The 27,748-nt window shown below is 34.8% G+C and overlaps 3 protein-coding genes across 10 annotated transcripts in view; all 3 read left to right on the top strand.

The window, feature by feature from the left end:
- The window catches only part of LOC124369175 (SRSF protein kinase 1-like), a 108,121-nt gene extending 104,884 nt beyond the window's left edge, over positions 1-3,237 (top strand). For all 6 annotated transcript variants that reach the window (XM_046826980.1, XM_046826979.1, XM_046826974.1 and 3 more), the window contains one exon: positions 408-3,237. In XM_046826980.1, the coding sequence (XP_046682936.1) occupies positions 408-592 (185 nt within the window). In that variant the 3' untranslated portion in view covers positions 593-3,237. The remainder of the gene's footprint in view (positions 1-407) is intronic.
- Positions 3,238-4,364: 1,127 nt separating this feature from the next.
- LOC124369475 lies at positions 4,365-5,321 on the top strand. Its single transcript, XM_046827485.1, has one exon. It carries the CDS (start codon positions 4,365-4,367, stop codon positions 5,319-5,321), a length of 957 nt encoding a protein of 318 aa, XP_046683441.1.
- Positions 5,322-8,973: 3,652 nt separating this feature from the next.
- LOC124369174 overlaps positions 8,974-27,748 on the top strand; it is a 54,121-nt gene continuing 35,346 nt past the window's right edge. The window contains exons 1-2 of one of the 3 annotated variants that reach the window (XM_046826972.1): positions 8,974-9,434; positions 20,511-20,738. In XM_046826972.1, the coding sequence (XP_046682928.1) occupies positions 20,534-20,738 (205 nt within the window). In that variant the 5' untranslated portion in view covers positions 8,974-9,434; positions 20,511-20,533. Of the gene's footprint in view, positions 9,435-20,510; positions 20,739-23,907; positions 24,192-27,748 lie in introns of those variants that run through there. The other 2 variants (XM_046826971.1, XM_046826973.1) reach the window with 2 other exon arrangements.

The following is a 27,748-nucleotide window of genomic DNA, read 5'->3' as shown; positions in this document are numbered from 1 at the left end:
GTTGAGTCCTTGTATTTTCATATGTATCAAGGTTAAAATAGTAAAGTATCAACATGGTAGTCAGCATTATATAAGTATACACTAACTTTTATGCTTTATTACAGTCACCATCAACTGTTTTTAAATTCAAAGTACCTCTTTTTGATCGTTCAGTTCACTAGGAACACGTTGATGACACACTTATTGAGATCATTATTTGAATTGACCACAATTGACTAGAACTTAGTCGATGGCCAGATCTAGAGTCATATGTATAGTACAGCTAAAATAATTAATTTCATATATTTTTTCAATGGAGAAGGTATAGAACATATGTGTATTTTAAGTGTCAAAATATGTACAATATGTATGTATTATGTATGTGTAATTATGGATACACTTTCTAATGCTTGAAACTTTATTTTCAGGTGAGCTTAAAAACATATCAAAACTAAAGCCATGGAGCATGAGCGAGGTATTGATAGAGAAATATGAGTGGCCAGCGAGTACCGCCCGTGCATTCTCAGAGTTCCTGACCCCGATGCTGGAGTTCGACCCGGACAGAAGATGGAGCGCAGCGCAGTGTCTTGCGCATCCGTGGCTCCAGTCATGATGTCCGCTCCGCCTCTCTAGGCTCTCGCTCTCTGTACAATTACATTTATACCTGGAACTAAATAAAACAACAGCATTTATTGTGTCGTGTCTAAGCTGTCTACAATTACTGGTATAAAATCACGTTTTTTGTTAAACAAAATTTATTGCTTTATTGAATAAGAAGGAATTATAAAAATTATTTTGTTACCTCCAACAAAACGTTAAAAGTTAAAATGGACAAACTACCCAAAATTATAACTTATTTGACAAAATTGAGGAATTGTAGCTTATATGGCTCCCTGCATTATACTTGCTAAGGATTTTCATACTTTTACATATACCAAATAGTGTTAAATGTGACACAGTGACTATATGATTTCCAGTATATGCATGGCAAATTCTGGAGAGTTGCATTAAATATTAATCCGTTTTAGAATAAGACCGTTCTATAAATAATAGAGTTTTATAAAGAAGATATACTTGGCAAAACTATCCACAAGTAATATATTGCAGATGCAGTGACACTATTAAGACAATCAGTCAAGTTTAATTTCAATTATGTGATTATTTATCAACAGTTGTAATTATTACAACTTTGAGCTTACATTATTGCCTTTTAAATCCATAAGAAAACTAGATAAGTAATATTTACTTATTCTAGAAATAAAACTATGTCAATAATTAAATAAGTTCATAACAAATGTGCTACTTCTGATTCATATAAATTATGAAATACCTCCAACAAATAGAAGCCATACTCTATTAGGCTTTTCATTATTTTCAAGAGGTTACTAGGAGTCATATCATCATTGTTATCTTTTAATATTTTAAAATGAAAACAAAGCTCCAATGTTGTCATACTTTTCAAAAATCCATGTGCAAACAACTCATTCAATGTTGTTGTGTTCTTGTGATAATCAAAAGTAACTGGGCATCCAAAAAGTAAGTTTCCGTGAATTGTAAAAACTGATGTGAACAAATTTTAGAATGATATTTTTACATCTTTTATAATGTCCTTATTTTTACTTAGTTTTTATCTCAATCAAAAAATGTTGTCGATACCATCTTGTGCACTGATTACGAAATGATTCCGTAACTATCCACTGTGCATTGCAATTCATCATCACTCATAAAGTGTTATCAGCCAAGATGACATTTGACCGATGGGAAAAGGTGGAAATCAGTTGGAACCAGGAACAGTGTTGCAGACTCTATGCATTGCTTTTTATTTTTGGTAACCACTTTGGACAAATTTTTGACAAATCAAGACCTTCATAGCAAAGAATATAATCGAACCTGATTCCTTAATTATATTCTTACTTGGCTTTAGGGATATTATGAAGTAAAGTAAGGCTGATTTCAGTATTATCTAGCTGTTCAGCAAGGATGTCATCTATTGTCAGCTGTTTATATGTACTTGTGTTCTGAACAGCACTGACAATGTCCTCATAATAAGAGATCATTGCTATACCACTACACTCACCATTATGAAAATCAATGAACTATTTGAATTGGCATTATTCTATTGTCATAAAACTACATTTACTACATAATTATTTACCATGGTTTTATTTTTTAAATAAAAATATGAAGAACTCTGTAAATTTCACTACTGATGGCAACATGAGAAGTCCCCATTGTTACTGTTATATAGGATGAATCCGCCAGTTCAAGGCCACACTCTGATACCAACACTCTTAATAAAATACTCAGAGCTTGGGGTGTAAGAATCAGGAAAACTTACTTTTTGGATAACCCTCTTATTATATCGCATGATCAATTGGAAGTACAAACATTCTTCAAGTTCACTATGTAGTCCTAAAAATCATGTTTATTTGTGCAATGTTGGTGTAAAATTCACAGCTATCAAGAGGCACAAATTGCTTTAACGTAATTTTAGTTCTAGGTACATTCACATTTTCTTGAGAAATGTTGTTGACTTATTCAAGTTGTACTGAATGTCATGTCCTAGAGATGTGGTTAATTAGATCCATCTCAATAAATTGAAAAGAAGTTGCATTCAATTTGTGTTAGATGTTCACAAGTACAGTAGACACTTATGTGTAATATGTTATAAGTTGTTTGTATTTCCTGAATGTACAAACAATATAATGATAAAGTACTTACATACCAGTGGAACCTTTGAAGAAAGCACGATAAATTTCATTAGATAGTTGATTGTAGTACGTATCAATTAATCAAATTAATTAACCATATTAATATTGAGTGAGACAGTAATAACAGTAATAATTCAAAGTCATTGATTCCTGTACTTGGTAGACTAGTATTTCTTCTTATCCTCTAAAACAAAATAAATAACACTTCCATATAAATGAACTAAAAATATAAAAATACAATAACTTTTAATTTATATTGTTTTAATAAGAATAACTTAGGTTGGCTTCAGGTTCATAGCGGTCTTTTTTATAAAAGGAGCTCACCTTAAATAAATATTACATTGCAGAAGCTTGTCATTGATATAGTATAATGAGATCCATAAAAATAAAATCATACTTCTAAGCTTCCACTTGGTATTATAACAGTAAGTGCTTTTGTATGTTCCAACACTGTTTTTAGACTATCAAGCTTTCTATACAAAATAAAAATACCAATATTGTATAGTTAACTATAAAAACCAATAAAAGACTTTCACTATGAAAAGGACCTTACTTATAGTTTATTTCCTTATAAGCTCACCATTTCATTGTGTATATAAGCGTTTATAATGAGATAGGGGTCACCCCTGCACATTTTGTGAGATACTCATAGCCCTCTACTCAGATTGAACTCTATAGATTTTCATCATATTGTTGGTGCCCTAAGAACAAAGGCATTTTTAACTAAACAAACTGTTTTTTTATATAATAATAAAAATATTGAGATGGTATATCTTTCCAGTAAAACTTTATAAATGAAATTAACATGTTGACTGCAGCAGACACATTATGGCCAGAATCAGATTAAGAGTACTCAAGATCACTTAGTATAGAGCAGCAGTGAAGTTGTTAACTACATGTATTATAACTAGACAGTTATTGTACAGCAGTTTAACATGTTGACTGCAGCATATACGTTGTGGCTAGAATCAGATTAAGAGTACTCAAGATCACTTAGTATAGAGCAGCAGTGAAGTTGTTAACTACAGGCCGTGTCACCGTGCTCGGCGCCTCGTTTGAGCATGCGCACTACTGTCCTTCCCCCACTAGCAGTCACGGTACAGTCTCACTGGAAAGCGACCACTCCAACTAGGCTCACAACGCTCATTATTGTTTTCTTGCTCCCTGTGTGCGGTCAACATCCTGTGTTTGTGTTGTGAATGTTGTGATACTTGTGGAAGTTTTGGAGCTGCTGGCATGGCAACACCGACTGTATTTAAGTCGAAGCTGGATGGCAAGGTTCTGAAAAGTCAGACACGTGAAGTTATTTCTAATATGATGGATTTTATGAGTAGAGAGGGTAAAGAGGGAACATTTGTTATTGACCCTAAGAAAGTGAGAGAAAGAGTGGCAACAGCTGTCGGTGTTTCGCGGCGAACTCTAACCCGTATAAGTGCCAAAAAAAGAAAATTAGCTGAAACAACGACTTCCTTTGAAACTCCAAACAAAGTGAGAAAGGTGCCAAAAAAGATGACTGGACTCGATGATTTTGATCTTGGTGTTATAAGACGGACAATCAACAATTTTTATTTGACCGAGAAATGTCTACCAACACTGAAGAAAATTTGTCCAAAACTCGAAAGTGAAATATATTTTACCGGGTCTATCTCGAGTTTGAGAAGAATTGTTAGGGAAATGGGCTACAGATGGAGAAAGACCAAATCAAACAAACATATTCTTATGGAAACCCAGGATGTTGCTTACAAACGATTTGTATATTTGAGAAAAATTCAAGAATACCGGAAGGAGAAACGCTCCATAGTTTTTACGGACGAATCTTACATCGATTCAGCTCATGTTTCCGGAAAAGGTTGGTCCGATGACTCAAATGCAGGAGTGGCGGCCCCATTGTCCAAAGGCGAGCGACTTATTTTTCTACACGTAGGAGGAGAAATGGGCTTCGTGAAAAACTGTTTGACAATGTGGAGAGCCAACATAAAAACAGGAGATTATCACGACAATGTGAACGGCAAGATGTATTTTAAATGGCTGACGGAAAAATTAATTCCAAATTTACCTCCTCGGACTGTTGTGGTTATTGACAATGCATCTTATCACAATGTCCAAGTAGATAAGTGCCCAACTTCGAAGAACACTAAATCAGAAATGCAAGATTGGCTGATACAGAAGAATATTGCATTCTCATCGTCATCACTCAAGGTGGAGCTCTACGAGTTGATTAGGCAACACAAACCGGCGCACATTCGCTATCAAATTGACGAGATTATGAGAGAACATGGACACGACATCCTTAGGCTCCCTCCATATCATCCCGAACTCAATGCCATAGAGCTAATCTGGGCTGATGTAAAAAACTGGGTTGCAGCTCACAATGTGACTTTTAACATACATGATGTTGAGCGCCTTGTAAACCAGAAGTTTGAAACCATAACTGAAACGGACTGGAAAAAAATATGTGAAAATGTCAAGAAAATGGAAGAGAAGTTCATAGGAGTTCAAAGTCAACTGGAAGATACCATTGAATCTTTTGTTATCAATCTTGGTGCAGAGTCCAGTGAAGAGGACAACAGTGACTTTTCGGAAGATGACTTTGAAGACGGGAATTTGTCAGGGATCGAAGAGTTGATTTAAATATTTATTTCCAATGTACACCCATTATTGTTTATGGACAACGAGGAGGACAATATATCACTTTGGAATCTTTAATCCCACAATGTTGTAATTATTGTATATAATAAATATTGTTTTGTGAGTATGTAAAATATGTAAATAACTTTTAATGCGGCCTCCAGCAGTCTCAAGCCTGCAATCGAGTATTGAAACTCTGAACGCAGAGAGAAAGTTATTTGTAACCATCAGAGGGAAATACCTTATCACAATAATTATGTCATGGATTTAAAGAAATATTATTTAAACATTTCTATGAAATAAATTTAAAGAAATATTTTGGTTCATACTGTTTAGTATAAATGTGTTTCCTCCATTGATAAAATAACGAAGATATTTTAATTTGTTGTGGAAGACACGAGGGCCAGAGGGACCTGCTAGAGTTGACTGTACCGAGTAAAAGTAGGGGAGGTGGAGTGGGAGCATTGGCGTTGTCTCTCAGGCCACCCTCCCCTACGCGCCGAGCACGGTGACACGGCCTGTACATGTATTATAACTAGACAGTTATTGTACAGCAGTTAAACATGTTGACTGCAGCATATACGTTGTGGCTAGAATCACATTAAGAGTACTCAAGATCACTTAGTATAGAGCAGCAGTGAAGTTGTTAACTACATGTATTATAACTAGACAGTTATTGTACAGCAGTTTAACATGTTGACTGCAGCATATACGTTGTGGCTAGAATCAGATTAAGAGTACTCAAGATCACTTAGTATAGAGCAGCAGTGAAGTTGTTAACTACATGTATTATAACTAGACAGTTATTGTACAGCAGTTTAACATGTTGACTGCAGCATATACGTTGTGGCTAGAATCACATTAAGAGTACTCAAGATCGTCGGTATAGAGTAGCAGTGAAGGTGTTAACCACCTGTATTATAGCTAGACAATAATTGTACAGTAAATTAACATGTTAACTGTGGCACACACATTATGGCCAGAATCACATTAAGAATACTCAATATATAGCCACAGTAAATGTGTTACTTATATGTATTATTTATAGCTAGACAGTAAATTTGAAACAATGATTTATTCCATTCTGGATTACAAAAGTATTATACATGGAATATCACTAGCCATAATCTTCCATTGATGATGGCCAGGTAACTCGTATTTATTTCTATAGAGGGAAGAAAAAAATCTCTACATGTAGTCCTGAAAGAAGCTTTTGTGCTTCCCTTTCTTTATATTTAAGCCCTCAGAATCTGAGGCCTGTAAGAATTGAGGGCTACTGATCTCTGCCATATATGTTCCGCTGATTCTTCTGCTTCTCTGCAGTATCTGCTTAGACCCACAGATATTTTCTGGTCTTCATCAGATATTTTCTAAGAGGGCCATGTCCTGTCAACATCCCTAATGCTAGTCGTATATCCTCCTTACTTTGTTGAAGGAGTGCTGACCATCCTTTTGCATAAGTAGAGATAAATATTTTAGATTACCTAAGTCCTGAGGCCTTTCTCCAGGTTAAGGGTATAGTCCTCTTTTCCCAATCTTTTACTAGACCTTTGCTGTAGGAGAAGAGTACTCCACAGCCGGGCTCTGGCCCCACCAAAAGACTTTCTGTGCCTTTCTTGGCAAGGGTGTCTGCTTTTTTATAACCCTGAATGCCTTCATGGCCTAGTATCCAGCTAAGGGTAACTTTGCTCCTCCTTACCAGTTTTACTACTAGTACGTTCTTACATTCTCATACTGCTTTTGAGTCAAAGGAACAAGTGACGAGTGCCTTTAATGCTGCCTTCATATCTGAAAGTATAAAAATGTCTGCTCCTTTTTGGCTTCAGTTGTATGAGCCAGAAACGTATGATTCTATTACCATGACTTCTGCTTGGAAGGCTGTGGCGTGAATTCCCAGAGGCACTGCTAATTTTGCTCCTGGCCCATATACTCCAAACCCTGCCCTACAGTCTAAGCGTGATCCATCTGTGTTATACTTCAGAACACCTTTAGGGTAGGCCTTCTTTTTACTCCATGTATCTCTATTTTCAATAGGGACGATATATGGTTTTTCAAATGAGTATTTCTTAATCAGAGTTTCAGATATGTAGGTTATCATTTCTGCTTCAGAAAATGTTTGTGTTATTACCATGTGTACTTCTAAGGAAGTAGGCTTGATCACCTTTTTACTCAGAAGCTTTATTCCCCTAATGCGACTGTCTTCTTCACCTCCTGTCCCAGAGAAGTGTATCCCAGTACCGCTTCAAGTGCTAAAGTTAGACAGGAGCACATTGCCCTGATTAATGCTTACACAAGCTAACCTTTGAAGATTCTCTAGCCTCTTGGCTGCTGTTTTGTTCTACTTTCAGTCATCACAAAAGAGCTGCATATGTGACCATTGGTTTTATTATGGCTTCATAGATTCATTGTATCATTTTTGGTTTTAGTCCCCATTTATACCCAACTAGTCTTTTCCAGACCCCAAAAGCCTTTGTTGAAATATTCAAATATATCGGAATATTTGATTATAGTACTTTCTAGAACAGGTTGAGCAAGTTGGAATTTCCTTTTTCTGGTGAAGGTAATTATTCTTATTTTTATCTTAAGTAAGGCGTGATGCCCCTTAATAGAGGGTTACTATCCACTTGACAGCATCTGTTGGAACCAAACAGTTGATACAGATCTAGTAAAACTACTTTCTTACAATTGTGCTGACTATTTTGTACAGTTTACTGACAAGTTTGTCTTGAGGGCTTGGAAGCAAATAAATTATTTATTTTGTCATGCAACTTTTTAATAATTATTCGTTACAATTTGACAGAAAAATACATAAGTTTTTATTGTATTCTAGCTACCAGCAGGATTTACTTAGTTAGCATTAGTTCATGTGAAATTCTCCAAAATACAAAATCGGCAAGGAACAAACTTGTTATATAGTTGGTTAAACACATCAGTTTGATTAACATAGCTTATGAGATACTATACTCTGCCAAATAATTGTAGAACGCCATTTAAGGTTGTGTTTTATTTATGTAGTAAACACATTGAAATGGAATGATTACGTTTGCCCAAAGATATCCTAAACATTTATTTTACAGTCATTATCTCCATCAATATTTCAGCCCCTCGTCTAAGGGTATTATTATATGGTAGAGTTGCCTTGATTGCTCTGTTTTAGTTGTAATCTTCAAATGTATGAGTCACTATGTTTTAATGAAATCAGTATTTTTATATAACATATGTCCAAAAGTTGACTTTTGTGATATATTTTTAAAATTAGGTAGCTCATTAACATTGGGAGTACTCATATTTTCCTGTGGAGTAAGCTCTCTAGAAATGTAGTCATATACGATATTGATCGTCAATATAATTTAGTATAAAATAACAGATACAAATATTTCGTCCAAATTCTTTAGCTTGGAAAACCCTAATGGTTCATTTCCCAAAGAATACGTGTTAATGTAAAATTTATTAGGAGAATAATGGAGGGTTAAGAATATGAATCCATTATCCTATTCTAAACTTGTGTTTGAACCTTTTGATATCCTATTTAGCATTTAAAGAATTACAGGCTATACGTATCAATAGTCCAAAAGTAACAGAGTGTTATTGGTAACAGCTATCTCCGTAACAGGTTGGATCCCAGTAACGGTGTTAATTATCCTGCTCCATCAAAATAACACCTATCGCTAGAAACTGTAAAGTAGTAAATGGTTCTGGTCCTACGTGACGTTCTACTTCTATTCTACATTCCTTTGCCGTTGCCAATGGACGCGATTGCGCAGTGACTACACTCCTGTTTTCAAATTACAATCTGCGCAATGGTCAAGATTTTACTAAAGTGATGACAGAAAGTTTATGTGATAGTTTATAATATAATTTGAAAATTTGTATTTATTAGTCGTTTATAAAGGCGTTGATGTATAAATGGACTAAGATAATTACTGTATGCTTAATGAGTTCATGAAGTCTTTTGTGTGTGTACAAAGCCTGTTTTAACAATTTCTCTTGAACATCAGTTTACATCGGAGTTACTAGTGTAGTATTTTGATGTTACAGTATGTGATGTGAAACTATTTAACTAAACTAAAGTTAAAGTGTCATGTGAATGTGACTCTTTGTTAGGCTTCTGTTCAGGTATGTGAATGTTCATTTTGATGTTTATTTTATCTTTGCTTTATAGCAGTGTAATTACAATATTCAAGCGGCCTAAAACTAATTGACATTTTAATGATTTTTCACATAATTTAATTTTCAACTAAAGGTATAGTTTCAAGATTGGAAAAGTAAAATATAAAGTCAAGATTTGGGTAAAATGAAAAGGTCTCAGTTAACCTATACCTGCAAAATTTAGGTACATTATTGCTATAGTATCTTATGCTAGGATAGTATGGTCAAATATACAAACTTTGTCTGATAAGTTAGAATATCAGTCTGACAGCCAAAGAATGCTCGACTGATCATCGTGCTGGACCGGTGCTTAGGTACTTTTTCTCGCTCACTTCTCCTTGTGTAACATTAATATAGACTTTCTATGCATCTTGACCTACTTGTATATCTAGTATTTTCCACCAAATCCAAGAGTTACTTGTAGTATAATTAATAGTAGGCATACCTGTAAATTTAAAGGCCATAATATACCGATATGCAGGAATTAAAATTTTTATTAGAGTTGAACCTAGCGTAACATAAAAATGATCCAACCATTGTGGTAAGTTTTACACATACTGTTTACATCATTGAAGGAATGTTTAAGTTTACTTTCCAAATACTCAAAACTTAATTTTGGTATTGACTTTTATAAACAATACAAGGGCCGAGACTAGTACTATGTTGCCAGCACATGTGCAAGCTCATATAGGATCCGATCATTTTGATTAACCGTCACATTATCTCATTAAGTACTGTTTATAGACTTCATAGGCAAGGAAACAACAATGAAATGTGAATTTATTTATACGAAACCTATGTAAATACACAAGAGAAAACAGATTGAAGTAATAATAATAGACCTAAAAGGAAAAATATATAGGCCTATTGGTGACTAGCATAACAGATAAATAGTAAAAATAATATTTATATTATATTATATTTAATATAATATTAAATTAATCGTAGCAACACAATAACAGAAGAAAATTAAAAATAACTAACAAACCCAGCAAGTTTCCAGCAATGTAAAAGTAATTTACATCTATCAAACAAATCAATATAATAACAAAATTAAACAGAAATAACCATACAAACAAAATATGACAATTGATAACCATACAAAACATCGTAGAAAATAATTATAGGCTATAATTTTGTAACGTCTCTTCTAAATTTAGATGAAGTGGTCTCAAAAAAATTGACATGAGCATTCACACACCAATACGTAGGAGTCTCAGTATGCTTCTGTTGTAAGAATAATATATTGTCTGGTAAGTTATATTTGTAACCTATATGTCCTCTTGGAGACTGTTCTGGATCGAGTTCCTCTCGGAATTACAAAAAAGGAAATGATGGACTGTCAATATGACTGTTCACCAGTCTATAGAGGAACATTAGGTTGAGTTGGTTACATCTAAATAGAAAAGGTTGTAACCCGAACTCGAGAGTTAAGGTGAGACTTCGATAATAAGGGTACTCAAGATTTACGCTAATAAGTCTGATCAGTCGAAATTGAATAGTGTGCAGGATATCAATAAGGCATGTCTGCTAGGATGACCAAATAACAGATCCATAACCAAGTATGGACAAACAAGAGTCCTGTACAAACAGATGACAGGATTTTAAAGAGATTGAAAGTCCTTAGTAAGAAACCTAGAAAAGATCTGCTAGTCGCACAGCATGATAGGTTATGTGATAGAGAGAGCAACAAGTAGGAGTCACAATAACTTCCAAATTATTAACTCTATAAACCCTCTTAAACTGAATGTCTTTCAGGTGGTAGATTTAGGAGTCAACCATAAAATTCTGAATTGTGTAACAACATAAACTTTTACCAAATTAAGATCCATACTAATCACCTTGCACCAAGCAGCAATGTTGTCCAAGGGAAACCAAAAACAATAGTGATCATGATAGAGGAAACTTCTGAATTCAAGACCTTAATATCATTAGCAAACATTAAATAATCAGTATATAATTCTGCATATGTAATTAATAAACCAACAAAACAACAGAGAACCTTAGTGTGAACCTTGGAGCATTCCTGATAAGACAGGAAATGTCAGGATATATTATGCTCACACTTGACTATTATGTACCATTCACTGAGGCAAGTTGAAAACTAATTTAAGAATGTGAAGATTCCGAAACCTTTCAGTTTTTTATTGTGTTGTGGATATTTTTAAGGAAGTACTATCTACTCATTCTTACTTTCTGCACAAGAGAAACTACAGGATTATGTTTAATAAAGTGTATTGTTTAAATTTTGATTCAGTAACAAATTTATATGTAAGTTTACTTTATGAACAAATGGACTATCATGATGCATCTGTAATAGAAATCTTCTTGATTTATATTATATATGAACAATGTTCAACCATAAATCATTTCAAACCGTTATTCTCAAGTGGTTGTACAGTTTCACAACTATGTATGAATATGTCTCATTTTGAAGATGTAGCTGATATGCATCTAAATATTTTTTAGTTTTTTCAATTACTACACAAAAAGTGTTAAGGAAATAAAACGCTCATTTTTGAAAACTAAAAAATTAGAAGCACTTCAGAGGCAATTTAAAGCATATATCTCGGTTATATATTTAAAATGAAACATTTAGATAAACTACGCAACTAAGAAAAAGCAAGAAAAATAAATTTTTATGTTAAAGCGACTGGTTAATAAAAGGCCAGTGGATAAGTAGTTAGTTCATTGTTACATAAGTTTGCACCGTTTTGAGGAGTTTCACCCCATTTTGTGACTTTTTGCTCACAGTGAGTACTATAAACATAAAGCGATTGGCAGAGGGGCTGACCTGAAAATATCTTAGAAGACTACAAACAACACAGGCACTAGATGCATAAAACACCCAATATTACAAGTAACAATGAAAATCTGAAACTCTCACAAGTATTGGAAGCGATATCAACTCCACTCTTGGATCGTTGTATTTCCAAAAATCTTCCTGGCGTTTTTCCTCCAGACTCCTACTCAAAAGTTTATAAAAATACTTTTGCTTTTATATCTTCGAATCGAAATATCATAAATTCATAGGGGCTTCAGATTGAAGATAATATAATTCAGTGTACTGTAATCAATGTTTTTCATAGACTAACAAAAAATAAACTTTATGGTTCTCCCATAAAGTAATTAATATTTTTTAATGGTACGAACACGTTTTGGGCTTTAAGAATGTAATTCTTGTATCAATAAAAAAATAGAAAACTATTCTCGACCAACACTTTAAATGCTTTAAACCTATATACAACAATGCATCTTTACTCTACTATATGGTATATATATCTCAGGCACTAGTGGTGGGTGGATGCGCAACGCTTCTACGCAGATTCTTTAGTGATGCGGCGGCGCGCAGTGGGCAAAAATTAGATAAACATAATAGAAATTACCTATCGCTTTTCATTCCCAATGATTTTTCATTATTCATTCTATTTTTCAATAACATTACCTATCCTAAAAAATGTTTAGCTGACTAGTACCTGCAACAATGCAACCTTATTGTTTCATTGCCAATGAGTTACCATAATTCCAACTATTTGGCTATTCCACAACACATTCTAAAAATATTCACTCACTAGTACGATGTAATAAATAAATAAATTATTAAACTATAAATATTAGGTAAAAATCTTAAAATAATAGGCAAAAGGTTCGAAACATCATTCTTAAACATGACTACAGTAATAGTATCCACTGCAGCAGTCAGCGCGCCTTCATGCATATTTTCTTTACAGATTTTTCTTTTTTTTTAACAAATACAATACCACTCAGTTGGTGGTAGTATTGTTAAAACTTAGATTATTATAATTCTTAAATGGTGAGGAGCAATTTTGTAGTACTTGAAATGACAGTAATTCCACCTAAAGGGGTTTCTGGTTAATGCAATTTTTAATATTTTCGATTAATATACAATTCAGGGCAATTATGAAATTAGTCAATCTCGTTTACAGTTGGGGGAGAGAAAGAGCTCTTAGAGAAATAAATGTAATAATTTTAAACATTATTGTACCCATAAAATGCCATTTCTCTAAACTATATAGTTCTGGCAACAATACATTTTTACACTTTTCAGTTAAAGGAAGGAGATAAAGCTCGTAGTGTGGTAAAGGATAAAGGATCCTGTTTAAGGATTTAAACCCTACGAATGTAAATATTTGTGCTATTTTCTAACAAATCTGGCTAACTTAACTCAATTAGGAGCTCTTAAAAGCTCTTCTCTCAGACTAGGGAAACAAGAGATATTCATAACTTTGTTTTAGCTGTCTAACTTAAACCAATTTAATTAGCTCTTAAGGGCTTTTATCTACCCTCATACAAGAAATAGCACAAGATTATTCATAACTTTGAATTAGCAGTACAGTTACAAACTTGAGGAAATTCGGTTACAATTTTAGTAGCTACAAATTTACTATCTTTGTGTCCGATAATAAATAAAAGTTTTGTGTTTTGTGTATTTAGGGAGAGGGTTTGTTGGGTGGTAAAAACTAATAATTGAGGTTTATTTTGCATAATTAAATAATTCTGGAAAATTTTAACGATTTTGTATATTTATAATGTTAATTAATTGTGGTAATATTTCCTTATGCAACCAGATTTAACGTGGGCTGTTTATACACTTTAATCCGTTTCTTCTTTCCCATAAAGAAGAAATTTAAAAAATTTAAATCAGGCACAAAACTGCAAGAATGATAAGAGTATTCAATAAAAAATTCAATGTTCCACTTCATGTAGTTTTGGCGAATGGACCATCTTGTGAAGAATAATGCCTGACACATTTAGTATTTATGTTTGGAAGCAGATTGAGAGGGATGTGGGCAGTAAAAATAACAATCATGGTTGTTTCTGATATGTGGGGAAAAATTCTATGCATTTCCATGCGGTAGTTGGAAAATTGAGATTTTGGGGCTATTTTCTAATATAGCCCAATTCAAAATAACCTACGGTTTCCATTCTTTAAGGGTACAAGGAAAGGATAAAAATATACTGAATGATTACATTGAGTCAGGTGTACAACAAATTAACATACAGGATTGGAGGAATATTCCTGAGACTGATGACAGACCATGTGTTTTTAATATCTCAGCGCGTTTTAATTAATTAAAATATATGATTAATAAATAATAATTTAAAAACTACTGCATAGGTTTCAACGTCTCTTGTTATTAATGTTATTATTTAAAATTAATTTCTAACTCACAAATATGTGGTTTAAAATTATCAAATTAATAATTGCTATTAATCGTTCCATAGAACACTGGAGAGCGTATTTAGGACGAGATTTTCAAGAACAAAAATGGTCCTTTGTAAAGTGCAAGTGTTTATCTTCTCAGATAATGGGGTGTCTCTAGGCATAATCAATTTTGTTGGTTAGGCAATGAACAAGACGAATCTACGGTGTACTTTCCTTTTGATTGCCCTGTGCGTTTTATCTTCTCAGTTTGGGCAAGATTGTTAAGTTTCCTCAGGAAGACACAATCTGTTATTTTGAGTGGTTTGTAGGACTGATGAAACTGTAAATGTCCAGGCTTTAATACTTCCCGAGTGCGGCATAGGCCCTTGATACCCAAGCTCCTTCCCTAGACTTACACTGCTTTTTAGAAGGTATCCAGTAACATGTTTGATGTCAATCGCCAACCAGTGCAGATTTACAAAAAATTTGCTTTCATTTGCCAGTTATAAAAACATTTACTTTGTTCCTTAAGTAATTAACGGCCAATTAGTAATACATCGTTTACGGCTTCTTGACAAACGGGAATGCCAAGGAGTAAGCGGTTTGTCACGTACCCAAAGTACGAGTTACCGCCAATTTCTGTGACAATCGAATATAGATAATGACGAAGTAAACTCATTAAATCGGTACTTAAATTTGTATTTACTCTTAAGCCTTGTACAAGTACTTGCTACAAATATATATATATATATAATATGTGCTATATATTGTCTCTGGTACTGTGCGCTGAAACACAAGCAACGGCTTGGTGTCTTGCGTTGTTCCACGTGTTCCAATAGTTCCTATACAGGGTGTTTGAAAAGTATGGGTACGGCTTAATATTTTAAAAACCATAGCATATAACATCTATAAACTTTGCACAGTGTCATATGGCTATGTAAACTATTTTTCCTTGCTATTACCATGACATGCAAACCATGGGGGGACGGCCCACAGAGGAAAACATGGAAATCTTAAATTGAAGCATGGGTCGAGTGATACCTTATTTGAAAGAGCTCACTTAGTACAGTTGAATGCCGCAAACCGCATCTCAAAAGGTTTATCCAATCAGAAATGGCGGGTTGTTTTAGGTACACATTGTGAAGTACATTATGCCCTGCCATTTCTGACTGGATCGTCGTATTCTGATGCGGTTGGTGGCGTTTCACTCTACTAACCAATGTGTTTTCAAATGGTATTTATTGTGTTTTACCGATATATTTACAACTAAAAAACATCGGTATTTATTGTTTTATTTATTGTGTTATAAATTTATGACATAATTTGCTAATTAAAAAAAGTCAGTGAAAACACATTGGTTAGTAGAGTGAAACGCCACCAACCGCATCAGAATACGACGATCCAGTCAGAAATGGCAGGGCATAATGTACTTCACAATGTGTACCTAAAACAACCCGCCATTTCTGATTGGATAAACCTTTTGAGATGCGGTTTGCGGCATTCAACTGTACTAAGTGAGCTCTTTCAAATAAGGTATCACTCGACCCATGCTTCAATTTAAGATTTCCATGTTTTCCTCTGTGGGCCGTCCCCCCATGGTTGGCATGTCATGGTAATAGCAAGGAAACATAGTTTACATAGCCATATGACACTGTGCAAAGTCTATGGCTGTTATCTCCTATGGTTTTTAAAATATTAAGCCGTACCCATACTTTTCAAACACCCTGTATATACAGAACAAATACGTGTGCTGACGGAGCATGTAGCATGAAATTCCTTCAAATGGTGCAAACTTATGTAACAATGAAGTAACTACCTTATCCACTGGCTTTTTACTAACCAGTCGATTTAACATAAAAATTGTTATCGGAGCTACAATGTAATACATATCTTAAAACCCAACCCTATAAAAGAAAGTCCCGTATTCGCTCAATTTCCTAAATTTCAACAGTGTCAAAGGTTGTTCCATGAATAGTTCTGTCGAGATTGTCCGTTAACCTTAGATGTACAACATTAACACTAAACATCAAGGTAGCTTTTAAAAAGAACATTGTATCATTCCAGTTCTGTTTGAGGCCTCAGATTGCTAATAAAGCCTTTAAATGAGTCACAGACCATTCTGTGATTTGAGCTACAGCATTTCGTAGTATTCACACGACACTCGTCAAAATTCTGCCACTGTCAAATTAAAATGCACTACTAGACATTGTTTACGCCTTTATTGACTGGCAGGAAACAGTTTTTTTTATAAAAATCCTCAAAAAAGGGGCTTCATTGTCTTTTTTTGTTTCTTGCTTTACATCAATAGCATATGAAGTTGCTAAACAAACATGCACCAACATGTTTGCGATGACGTCTCAGTCTTAATTACAAAGCCATGTTATTGTGTTACACTGACAGTGATCACAATTCTAAACTGGTTTCGAGAAAATAGACTTTTATTACACTTAAACATGATTTTCTGTTTGTAGAAAGGTGCAATTGAGCAATTAATTTTCACGAAAACCTTACGGTATATGCGGAGCTTAAATATATCAATTACAGAGTGTTTTCTCTTTAACTTTATTTAAAGATTGTGTTTTTGGAGTAATTTTTATCAAACCCTTAATGAGAATTTCATATTGAAAATTTTCTGAAAACTGAAATTAGTGTACATTGGCCATTTCGTTACTAAAGCCATACTACTGTACAACATTACGTTGGATGTGTTTCGGGGTTACTATTTCTCATGTGGCACGACATATCCATCTGAAGTTCTGCCTCATAGCGTAACCAATTCCAAAATGCCCAAAATATATTAATAATAATCATTATACTCGTATTTACCGCTATTCAACGTCACGCAAGGACAGATTTTATTCAAAGAGCACTGTATCCTCACTACTAACTTGTTATATATGTACAACACCGTTCCCACAAGAAGTCTGTCGTATTCAGGATTGAACTTAATCAACAAACTTTCTCTTGTTATAAGAGGAACAGTCTTTGATGCTATGAAATACTTGATTGATTCTTTTAGTGGTATAGCGTCTTTGTAAGCGATTTGGCTATTCAGCACGAGCATGGTAGTGAGAGGAACGCCGCCATGGCCATAGGTTCTACTTTATTTCGTTTCTTGGTTGTTTTTCGAGTTACAAATTGTCGATTTTCGTTGTTGTTGCGATGACACTAGGCAAATAGTTATAACACATTTCTATATAAATATGTAATGTTAATTAAACTCAAAAATTTATATGGACTGACAAAAGTTTTTCGTCATATAGTTTTTACATTTTAGTATCCCATTCTATGCTGAACAAAACAAAATAAAATACCCTTCATATTAATATTTTTGTGACTTGTTTCCCAATTTACTGCGTTTTGGGAGAATCGGGCTAGCACTTTGGGGTATGTATGCCACATTATGTAGCACTAACTAAAATGTTTTAACTCTTTTATTGTCACACAGGAAATTATTCAGTCAAATGATTTTTGGGGTCTTTTTCGTTTAAGGGCCAGCACCTTACAAACATACTATACCTGACTGACAGTGCAAATAATCGTTTTTTGGTGTTATTAGTTTGTAGGGCAGTAGTCCAGGTACTACTTCTAGTATAAACTCGTCTTATCTTATCAGTGATAAACGCGCGCCGCTTATCTTTTGCCTGTAATGAAACCGGCGTTATGAGTTATACGTAGTTTTTCTTGTTCAATAAAGCGTGGTGAGTTGATCTGGGCTTGGACTTTGCAAGCTCGAGTTAATTTTTTTCTAAAAGAGCAAGCAGCGCAAAGCGCTGCACAGCGGGCAAGCATCGCGTGATCTGAGTTTTGAATAGGCAAGCTATGGTCTTTTGTGCTGGCCCTTAAACGAAAAAGACCCGATTTTTGCAGTATTATTTTAAACTATAACTGCAAGTTCGTTAAAACAAATTTCCAATAAACCGACACAACGGAGTAATAATAACGTTACCTTGGTGTTATCCGGAGGCTACTAATGTTCGAAGAGTTTGTCTTATCGGGGGCATAACAATATATTATTAGAAAATACAGACTTCATTTTACCTACTGAGTTTTAAATTATAGGAATTATGACTATAGGTTCTTGTTTCTGCCCCCCAAAAGTAAGCAATGTCCGCGATAAGGAGGCCACTATGTCCCCATCTACTATTAATTATTAGAATATATAAACTATAAAACATTATAAAAAGTTAACTAGCGCTCACGTGATCTGAGCTTAAATTTAGGTAGTATCTTGAGGGATGTCATCGAAGCCCGCACTGATGTCCAGGGGCATTTTCGATCGGTACTTTCCCGACCTCAGATCACGTACAAGATCGACCAACGTGATCTGACGTCGGTAAAGTTGGGTGATCTGAGACGTGATCTGAGGTTGAGAAAGTACCGATCGGAAATGCCCCTAACTATCAGTGCGGGCTTCAGTGGGCGGACCCCACACTTCTGGCGAGAAAAGAAAAACATCCTTCGAGATAGTACCCAAAGTTAAGCTCAGATCACGTGAGCGCTCGTAAAGGCTATCTTTAACTTTAGTACTATTTGTAACATAATTATGACAATCTAATCTAAAACTAATTATATCGCCTAATAATAGTAGTAGATAAAAGAGAGTGGCTTCTTATCGACAACATCGCTTCCTTTTGAGAGGCAAAAAACAAAAACCGGATCGTAATAATTACATGTAATTTTTACAGTAAGTAAAATAGAGTATGTTCTTTCAATAATGTATTCTTTAGGTCCCCGGTAAGAAAAACTCTTCCAAAAATGGTGACCTCCGGATAACACCAAAGTACCCGAAATTCTTTACCGAACTGACTGTAACTTTTACCCGGATTAGTGACTTGCTCGGGAATGCTACTTTGCTGTCAGACTTTTTTATTCCAAAATCTATGTAATTCTTCCTTAAACCAATAGGAAGCTTTGTGCCAAGTCTCTATGAACCACCTATTAAAAGTTATCGCACCTACGGACAGACAGACGACACGATTGTAGCAAGTAAGTTTTAGGTGGAAAGTCATAGTACAGTTACGTACCATTGTGTGTTGTTATAGATAGTTGAAACAAGTAAATGTATTGCATTAAGATATTTATGCAGATATAACAGATTAAACTATTGAAACAACCTGTATAGTACAGATATAACTAGAGTATTTGAATGTTGAATTTAGCTCCAGTTCACCTTCCTTTTATTGTAGCGTCTATTAGCTGTCTCAGAATTGATTCCTGGAATCTGGAGCCATGTTTGTCTGAAGAGACCCAAAGAAAGTAGTGACGAAGAAGCTAAAAACTAACCTTTACATCGTTTCGACATTAGAGACACCTAGACTCTAAGATACAATAATATACTGTAATCTAGATGGAATCCTTGTATCCTCAGGTTCACAATTGAATGCACTACTATGTTTCTGACACGATATCTAACGGGACTGCCACTTCACCTAGATTACACTATATTATATAGTGTATTTTGGTGACTGGTGGGATAGTACGATTAACTATGTTGGACTGGATAAGCTAAATAAAAGCTGTCACGGAAACTTTTCTTCTAACACTTAATTTTTCGAGTGCACTCGAGTATCTACAGATTGTTCGAGTCCTAGGTAATTCGAGGAGCTAGACAGACGACAGCACGGCAGCGGCAGTGTGCCGCGATTCAGATTACTGAGACCAGCTGTTTAGTACCCCATATTACCTTAGCCATAAAATGTTGCTCTCGTTACTTGTCCATACATGTCTGGCCCTAACCATCAGGATCTTTGAGGTACAGTTACAGTGCAGTGAGTGGCAGTGCCTCAATCCTCAATAGTATTTGGATTCTCAGAATAATTTCTCCGCCTCTTCTTTACCCAATACGAAAATATTTAGAATTACAACTTCTGCAGTTTGTTTCAGGAAATCCACGGACATGTCGGATATCCTGTCGTGTTCTGCCGGGAACATCATTATACCGACTGCAGGATCTCGCTTGTCGGCCAAGCTGGACGAGGATGGTGGGGACGGAGGCGGGCCAGGAGGCACCTGTCCGCCCGCTCTGCCTCCACGGCCACCGCCTCGACCACGAAACGCCGTCAACTCCGCCTCCAGCATCGATGCTCACCTCAAGAGAACACGTACGTTTTTTATTGGAATTAATTTATATTAAGTCGACACAAAACGTATTGGTAGACCTGTTTCAACACCTGCCAGAAGTCCGTTCAGTTGACTTTTGTATCCAAAAATTTATCCCTTGCATTTATTGGACTACTAGACATATATTAGTATTCACACGGATCTTATTACCTCACACTTATGGTTATTGCATAAAGCTCTACATATCTAGATAGAGCAAAGCCTAAAAATATGTTGGCCATTAAAGAGGTGTATAAGAAACACTTGTCACTGTTCACTTCTTATGCAGGTGTATAAGAAATGTGAAACTGTCACAAGTAATAGACAACCAGAAAAAGCTTTTTATTCCAAACGTTTTTCCTTGCGTTCCTTCACAATTATCAACCTCTAAACTCAGAAGATTTTCAAATACCATATTGTATACAGAAGCAATATGATATATTCGTTTGATTGTGGTTCCATTCCAGATTTTATTCATTTGGCTCCATGACTAAAAATTATAATAACATTATGGCTTAAAATCCTTACTGTTCTAATTCATAGATCACTTTCCGGAATTGGTTGATACAATATTTTTGTTCAGCTCTGTCCAATCAGCAATTCAAAGGGATTTTAAAACTATACAAACGTGGTTTGTATTTCTTAATGTCCATACAAATTTAAAATTAATCCTTTTTTAATCTTTTATCAATTAATCATAAGCTAGAACATATCATTTTTATTAATTATAGCAAAGCTGCATCAAGATATCAATACAAGTATGAAACAGAAAGGAAACTATAAATTTATAGCATGACCATTGTGTTGTATAAAACCATTAAATTAACTAATAAAACATCACTGCACGACACAGACTCACGTGATACGTGCTAATATTATATATGACATGATATGTAGCACAACAGGTAGATGGTGTGAATAGCAACAGCAGACAGTTCCATGTCGGCACGTTCCGCCTCATGATGCTCGGTTTTCAGGCGCGACACCAAGTCGGACAAAATACAAGTTGGCAAGGAAGTTTCTTATTCATTTTAATTACAATACAAAACTAAAGTGAATTGATTAGTTATAGTTGCAGCGTCAATAGACACGTTTAGCCTACAAAAAAGTATTTATACTGTAATTATTAAAGTAAATTTGAACTAACTTCAAATTTACAGTACAAATCCTGCTCGCGTTTACTACAAATTTTATCATTTATGATGAAAAATAACCGATCATGTATCCTTTCATGTTATCCGTCGTCAATAATGTGTTTTAAATACTGGAGAGAATAAATTATGCCATGTTAAGTTTTAAGTATGGCTTTTGGCCCAACAAATTTCGAAAGTAACGTAACAATTGCAAAACACGAGATTAAAACTACCACGTTACGGAACCTACTCTTATGCGGACGGATTTTAAATTTCCGTCGAAATTCACTTGAAGGAGTTTTATTTCTGACGACAGCAGACCAAATTTCGTTACACCCGTAAAAGTTCAAGATATTCCGAATCGTCAACTGTTTGTGTCTTCGTCAATTAAGAACCAATGCTTCGGACCTTCGTAATAAAGGTATGGCTTCTTCAAGGCGATTACGCGTAGTTGCGGCGAGAGAAGTGTCATCGACAAAAAGCTCTCGAAAGGATAACAGGTTTTGGGAAATGTTTTATCATTATACTTTGTGTTATTAAAAAATCTTAATTTTTGCAATGACAACGAAGAGTGTGAGAAACGTCAGTCTTTGGCCTGTTATTACTAATAAACGTTTTATTTCCAACATATTATGTCGACAATATAAGACAACTGCGCTTACCTTTTCCCGATAGCTGATTATGTATTCTGTCAGTAGAAACTTGGCTCCTGAAGGATTAAAGACCCTCGCCACTACACACATACACGCACTCTAACACAGCTGACCGCCGCAACCCAACAACCTGGACGCTCTTGTGTCACCAACTGGGAACATGGCGTACACAATTTAATATTTAATTTGTTACTTTATTGAAATCATTCATAAAATATAGCATATCAAAGTGGTAGAACGAAGATTTTACACATACTTATACGTTACCTTAAGTACTTCATATATATATATATATATATATATATATATATATATATATATATATCGTATTAATTTGGACAATTTTTCTATATTTCTTCGTACAGATTACATATGTAATAAAATTAAGTAAATGAACTAGAGTTGCGAGCGCGTCCACAAGGGTTTAAATTCTTTTAGAGGCCAAAGCTGGCCGGATATAGTAGCGCCAGAGAGATGATGGGTCTTTTTCGTTAAGGGCCAGCACCTTACAAACATACTATACCTGACTGACAGTGCATATATATCGTTTTTTTGGTGTTATTAGTTCGTAGGGCAGTAGTCCAGACTACTTCTAGTATAAACTCGTCTTATCTTATCAGTGATAAACGCGCGCCGCTTATCTTTTGCCTGTAATGAAACCATTTTCTCATGAGTGAGTTATACTTAGTTTTTCTTGTTCAATAAAGCGTGGTGAGTTGATCTGGGCATGGACTTTGCAAGCTCGAGTTATTATTATTTTTTGTTAAAGAGCAAGCAGCGCAAAGCGCTGCGCAGCGGGCAAACATTGCGTGATCTGAGTTTTGAATAGGCAAGCTAGGGTATTTTGTGCTGGCCCTTAAACGAAAAAGACCCCAATATTAAGAATGGTTATTTAATTATGACTCAGAGAGGTGCCTTCTGAATGTAATACAAATACTTGTGATGGGGCTTTGCGGTAGGCCTACATACTTTTTCAACCAGCAGATTCATAGAATTCAGTTCATAACTATGGCAATTTTAATTCAAACAATAGAAAAAGCAAATAAATAAGCAAGAGTGTCCTCTGCTTTTACAACTTGAATATAACTACCTGGGGTCTTAAACGATTAAATGCACTGTCAGTCAGGTATAGTATGTTTGTAAGGTGCTGGCCCTTAAACGAAAAAGACCCGAGTTGATACCGTCGTACCACTCCACATATCCCTATATAAGGATATTTCGGGATATAATTTATCCTATATTTGGACTGGCCGCCGGAAGGACCGTCAGGACTAGTAGCTACTTAGCGAGCCACTAACAAAGTAGTTTTATTGATCGATACACGTTCCTTCAAATGCGTGACTAATGAATACTTGACAGGTGACCGTACAATGTTTATGAAACTTTTTATAATGTTTACAGCACCGGCATCAGCAGTCGTTATAAACACACCAGCTCGGTCACAGCGACAGCCGCGCACAAGCGCCAGTATTGATCTACCCAGTCACGTGATATTGGTAGGCTGTCTCGAGACTCGGGTCTATATTTGACCACAATCACAAATTGTTGACCACCCGTAGACCCAATTGTTGTTGTATAAGTGTTGTGTTAAGGATGGAAGGTTATCCCGTTATGCAAGTGGTCGAGTACCGAATGCCCCGACCGCCCCAGAGATTACCCCTACATTCCGGTAAGTCGGTATTCAACCTCTAAGGCAGTAGTAGCTTTGTTGATCAGAATGCATTTTTTTCCAAAACCACTGTCTAATTTTAAGCTTCAATAAGTTCTACTGAGTGCGTATTGTTTACGATTATTAAAACCCAGTGACGTTAACCAACTAACTACACTGTCTGTGAAGGAAACCTTGTATTTCTAGTTAAAAACTGAACCTTGGTGTTTGTTATCTACGTTGTAGCTCCCATATATTTATTTTTTATTCAAATTTTTTTCGTTTATTAGTTTGCATCCAGAAAATACCAGCTTCATAATACGTGTCAGGTACAGCATTAAAAAAATGGAAAATAAATAAACCTTTAAGAGCATATTCAATAAAAATGGTTTAATTATTTTTCGCTGATACGTTGTTATTTATTTCTACTTAAAGTATCTCATGAAAAACTTTAACGATCTAATCGCACAATAAAATGTTGTCGTCAATCTTGGGGAAACCAAAGATTGTGTTATGACATGTACTAAATATTAAATTAAAGTAAACCGGATATTTTTGTATAAGAAATGTAGTTGACATAAATCGCATATAACAACAAAATCCATTTAAGTTACAATAAAAGTTTTAAATAAATATTGATATGTGTGTTCTATAATTTTAAGTTCATATATAACAAAACATATTAGTTCAATGATTTATTATAAAATTAAATCAATACTATTAATATTAATCGATTAACAGTAATATTAATCGCGAATTTGTCAATTCAAAGTCTAGAATAAACGTGTTCAGATTATGATTTTTCTAACCTTTAGGAATAGGACTATTATTGTCCTGCTTTAGAGAGGTGGGGTAGTGTAGTTTCGTGCTGCCCAGTCCCTCTATAAATACTGTCTTGAACCATATCTGAAATAACCGATCGCTCTGCGACTCCTTAATTTGTCTATGCACGCTTACGGGATGAGGGGAGGTATGTTAAAGAGTTACAAACTTTGCCATCAAATATGGTAAAACAAAATCTAGAAGATATTCTGGTATCCTTGCCAACGAACATTAAAAACATTTCCTCTTGAACTAATTATGTCCTTCTTTATTCCAATATCGTATCCCAAAGAAACACCCATCTATCCCTTTTCAAATGAAATGTGTATTGACCGTAAATATCTTGTAGACAATGGTAGAGGATTTACAATAAAATCGCCAAGTAATAGCAAAGGAGCAACAAATAAACACGCAGGAAACCTAAAAGTCCAATGAACTTGTAGAATGAATGATTAGATCCACCTCTGATCTCCCGCTCTGATTATGTTTAAATACAACCTACTTAATTTAAGAATCAACAAAGCAATCATATATGCTTAACGTCTATCGAACGTTTAGTCGTGTGATCAAACAAAGCTTACGACTGAGGTAAGCTCATGTGGAAACTGGGATAATCGCTATTCTACTTAACGTTTCAACTATATCTAAAGCCTTGCCAGACCGTACAGCGTTGTAGTACAGTGTACTCGCATATATTGCCTTCAAATAAAGTAAACAAAGTCCTTCTTGTACGGACATCTTTCTCGTTTTGTGTGATATTAATTTTTGGTACATTCGGATGTAGAATCAGGTCGAATCACCAAGTCCTCGACCTAAGCTTTGAGGCTTAAAAAAGACCGAGCACTCAATTTCATTTCAATCACCAGCGTTTGTACCGATGTTAATCACAATATGTGTCTGAACATTTTGTTGTTTTGTTTTAATGTTATCAAAGCGAGTCATAGTAGATTATTACACTAAAAAAATCTTATTACATTATTTGGAAACTGATATTATTACTTAATTATTACATTAGCTATATTTATTTTTCAAAATAAGTCTATTTGAATTCCTCCAAGGCCGTACTCATTTTCTTCGAAGACGAAATTGAAATGATAAAGTTGATTAAATAGATACCACAAGCTTTTTGTGGTACACTTTGTCCATACTTCTAAATATTCCATGTATCTATCTAATTATAATGCTATGATTATAATGACAAATTCAATTAAATCTTATTCCTCTAATGAATAATATATTGATTGTGTAGCCAAGATATATACAGTTTTGATTTGTCTTAGACTCTACATTTGGTCAGTGACCACCACAAATATTTATAATAAAATACAATATTTATCTGCCAGGATTTAGAAATAAATTCGTATTGATTCAGTTTATGAACTAGCTCTTCAATACTTTAACTTGTTACAAAATACTGGAATCGACCTTGAAGACCACATCGAGACAATGCCGTTCATAAAAAATATACATCTGGGGTCTAAACGCACCTTTTTCCAAAGTGTGGGAGCTGTGTAGGAGGTGTAATGTGGGAGCTGCAACTACCTTGACTCCTTTACTGTGCCGGCCTGGACAAGACAATAAGCTTTGCACTTCACCTGATCCACCCAATCCAGGAACACTTCGGCTCAGCAAACAAGGGAATACCGCCACCTATAGCCAAATTATTGGTTTGCTGACTCAATTTTAATTCCAGCACTTCAGGATACGACCGTCAAAAACAACACCCGCTGTGAGGCAAAAAACATCACCAACCACGAGTGATTATAAAATCGATGAGCTGACAATGGGTCGCCGTGCTTTACGATAAATCTGCGACCTCTCGCCTGCCATTTCACACACAGCATTGAATTCAGCCACAGAGAAAGGCAATGGATCTCCTTCCTCTCTGATTCAGATAATAGAAAACCAACGTCACGCACCAGACCCATGCGGCACTGCAAACCTGGATGTACCTATACTCTACGTTTTCCAATTGTTTCCAAAAATAAGCTTTGTATTTTTTCCAAAAATTTAAAAATTAAGTTTTATAATTATCTTGGAATCTATTAAAGGTTAACACTATTTTGTAATGATGAAATATGGGTTTACACAGTCATATCTCACTGAGTAGAAATTAAATTATATGTTCTTAAAAATGATTTTGAAGACCGTAAAAGACGCTATTATGCATCGATTGTTTTACATTGTGTAGGAGGCCGCCCCTAACCATATTTATCATAATGTTAAAAGAGATCGATTTTGAAGCATTAAAACCCAATAAAATATAATATATTGAATATAGTTAATCTCTTGTTACAAAGTTACCATTTCTGAAGCAAAATTTCAAATTGCTCCCCTGTTTTCAGTTTTCTTGTTACTAAAAAACAAAATATCGCTCATAGTGTCTATGAGATTTATATTTTTAGAGGGAAATTAAATTTTGAAATTACCGTGACAAATTGATTTTTGTAGTGTTTTATAAGTTAAGTGGTAGATAAGACGTTACGCTTTGACATTGCTTCATTCAATAAATTAGATTTTTTGAATTATTATCATTTACACTCAACGTTGCTTTCTATTGGTATCATTAATGCGCAACTAAAGGTTTATGTTTATGAACCCCTAGCAGTTGCCTGCTGATTTGCACGCGATTTCCTATTGCATAACAAGTACGTCATAACCAGGCATGTTCTTTTTAAATGGCATACTACACATTTCTGAGAACAAGTGATGGTTACTGAAAAATATTCCAGTTTTCTTTTCCACTTCAGGATAAT

This window comes from Homalodisca vitripennis, chromosome X (genome assembly GCF_021130785.1).
Source record: "Homalodisca vitripennis isolate AUS2020 chromosome X, UT_GWSS_2.1, whole genome shotgun sequence".
NCBI lineage: Eukaryota > Metazoa > Arthropoda > Insecta > Hemiptera > Cicadellidae > Homalodisca > Homalodisca vitripennis.
The sequence above is the reverse complement of the archived record's forward strand: the minus strand, read 5'-3'. Positions and strand labels throughout refer to the sequence as shown.

Coding starts and splice junctions, on each gene's coding strand:
- LOC124369475 (XM_046827485.1), top strand. CDS start 4,365: ATGGGCTACAGATGGAGAAAGACCAAATCAAACAAACATATTCTTATG.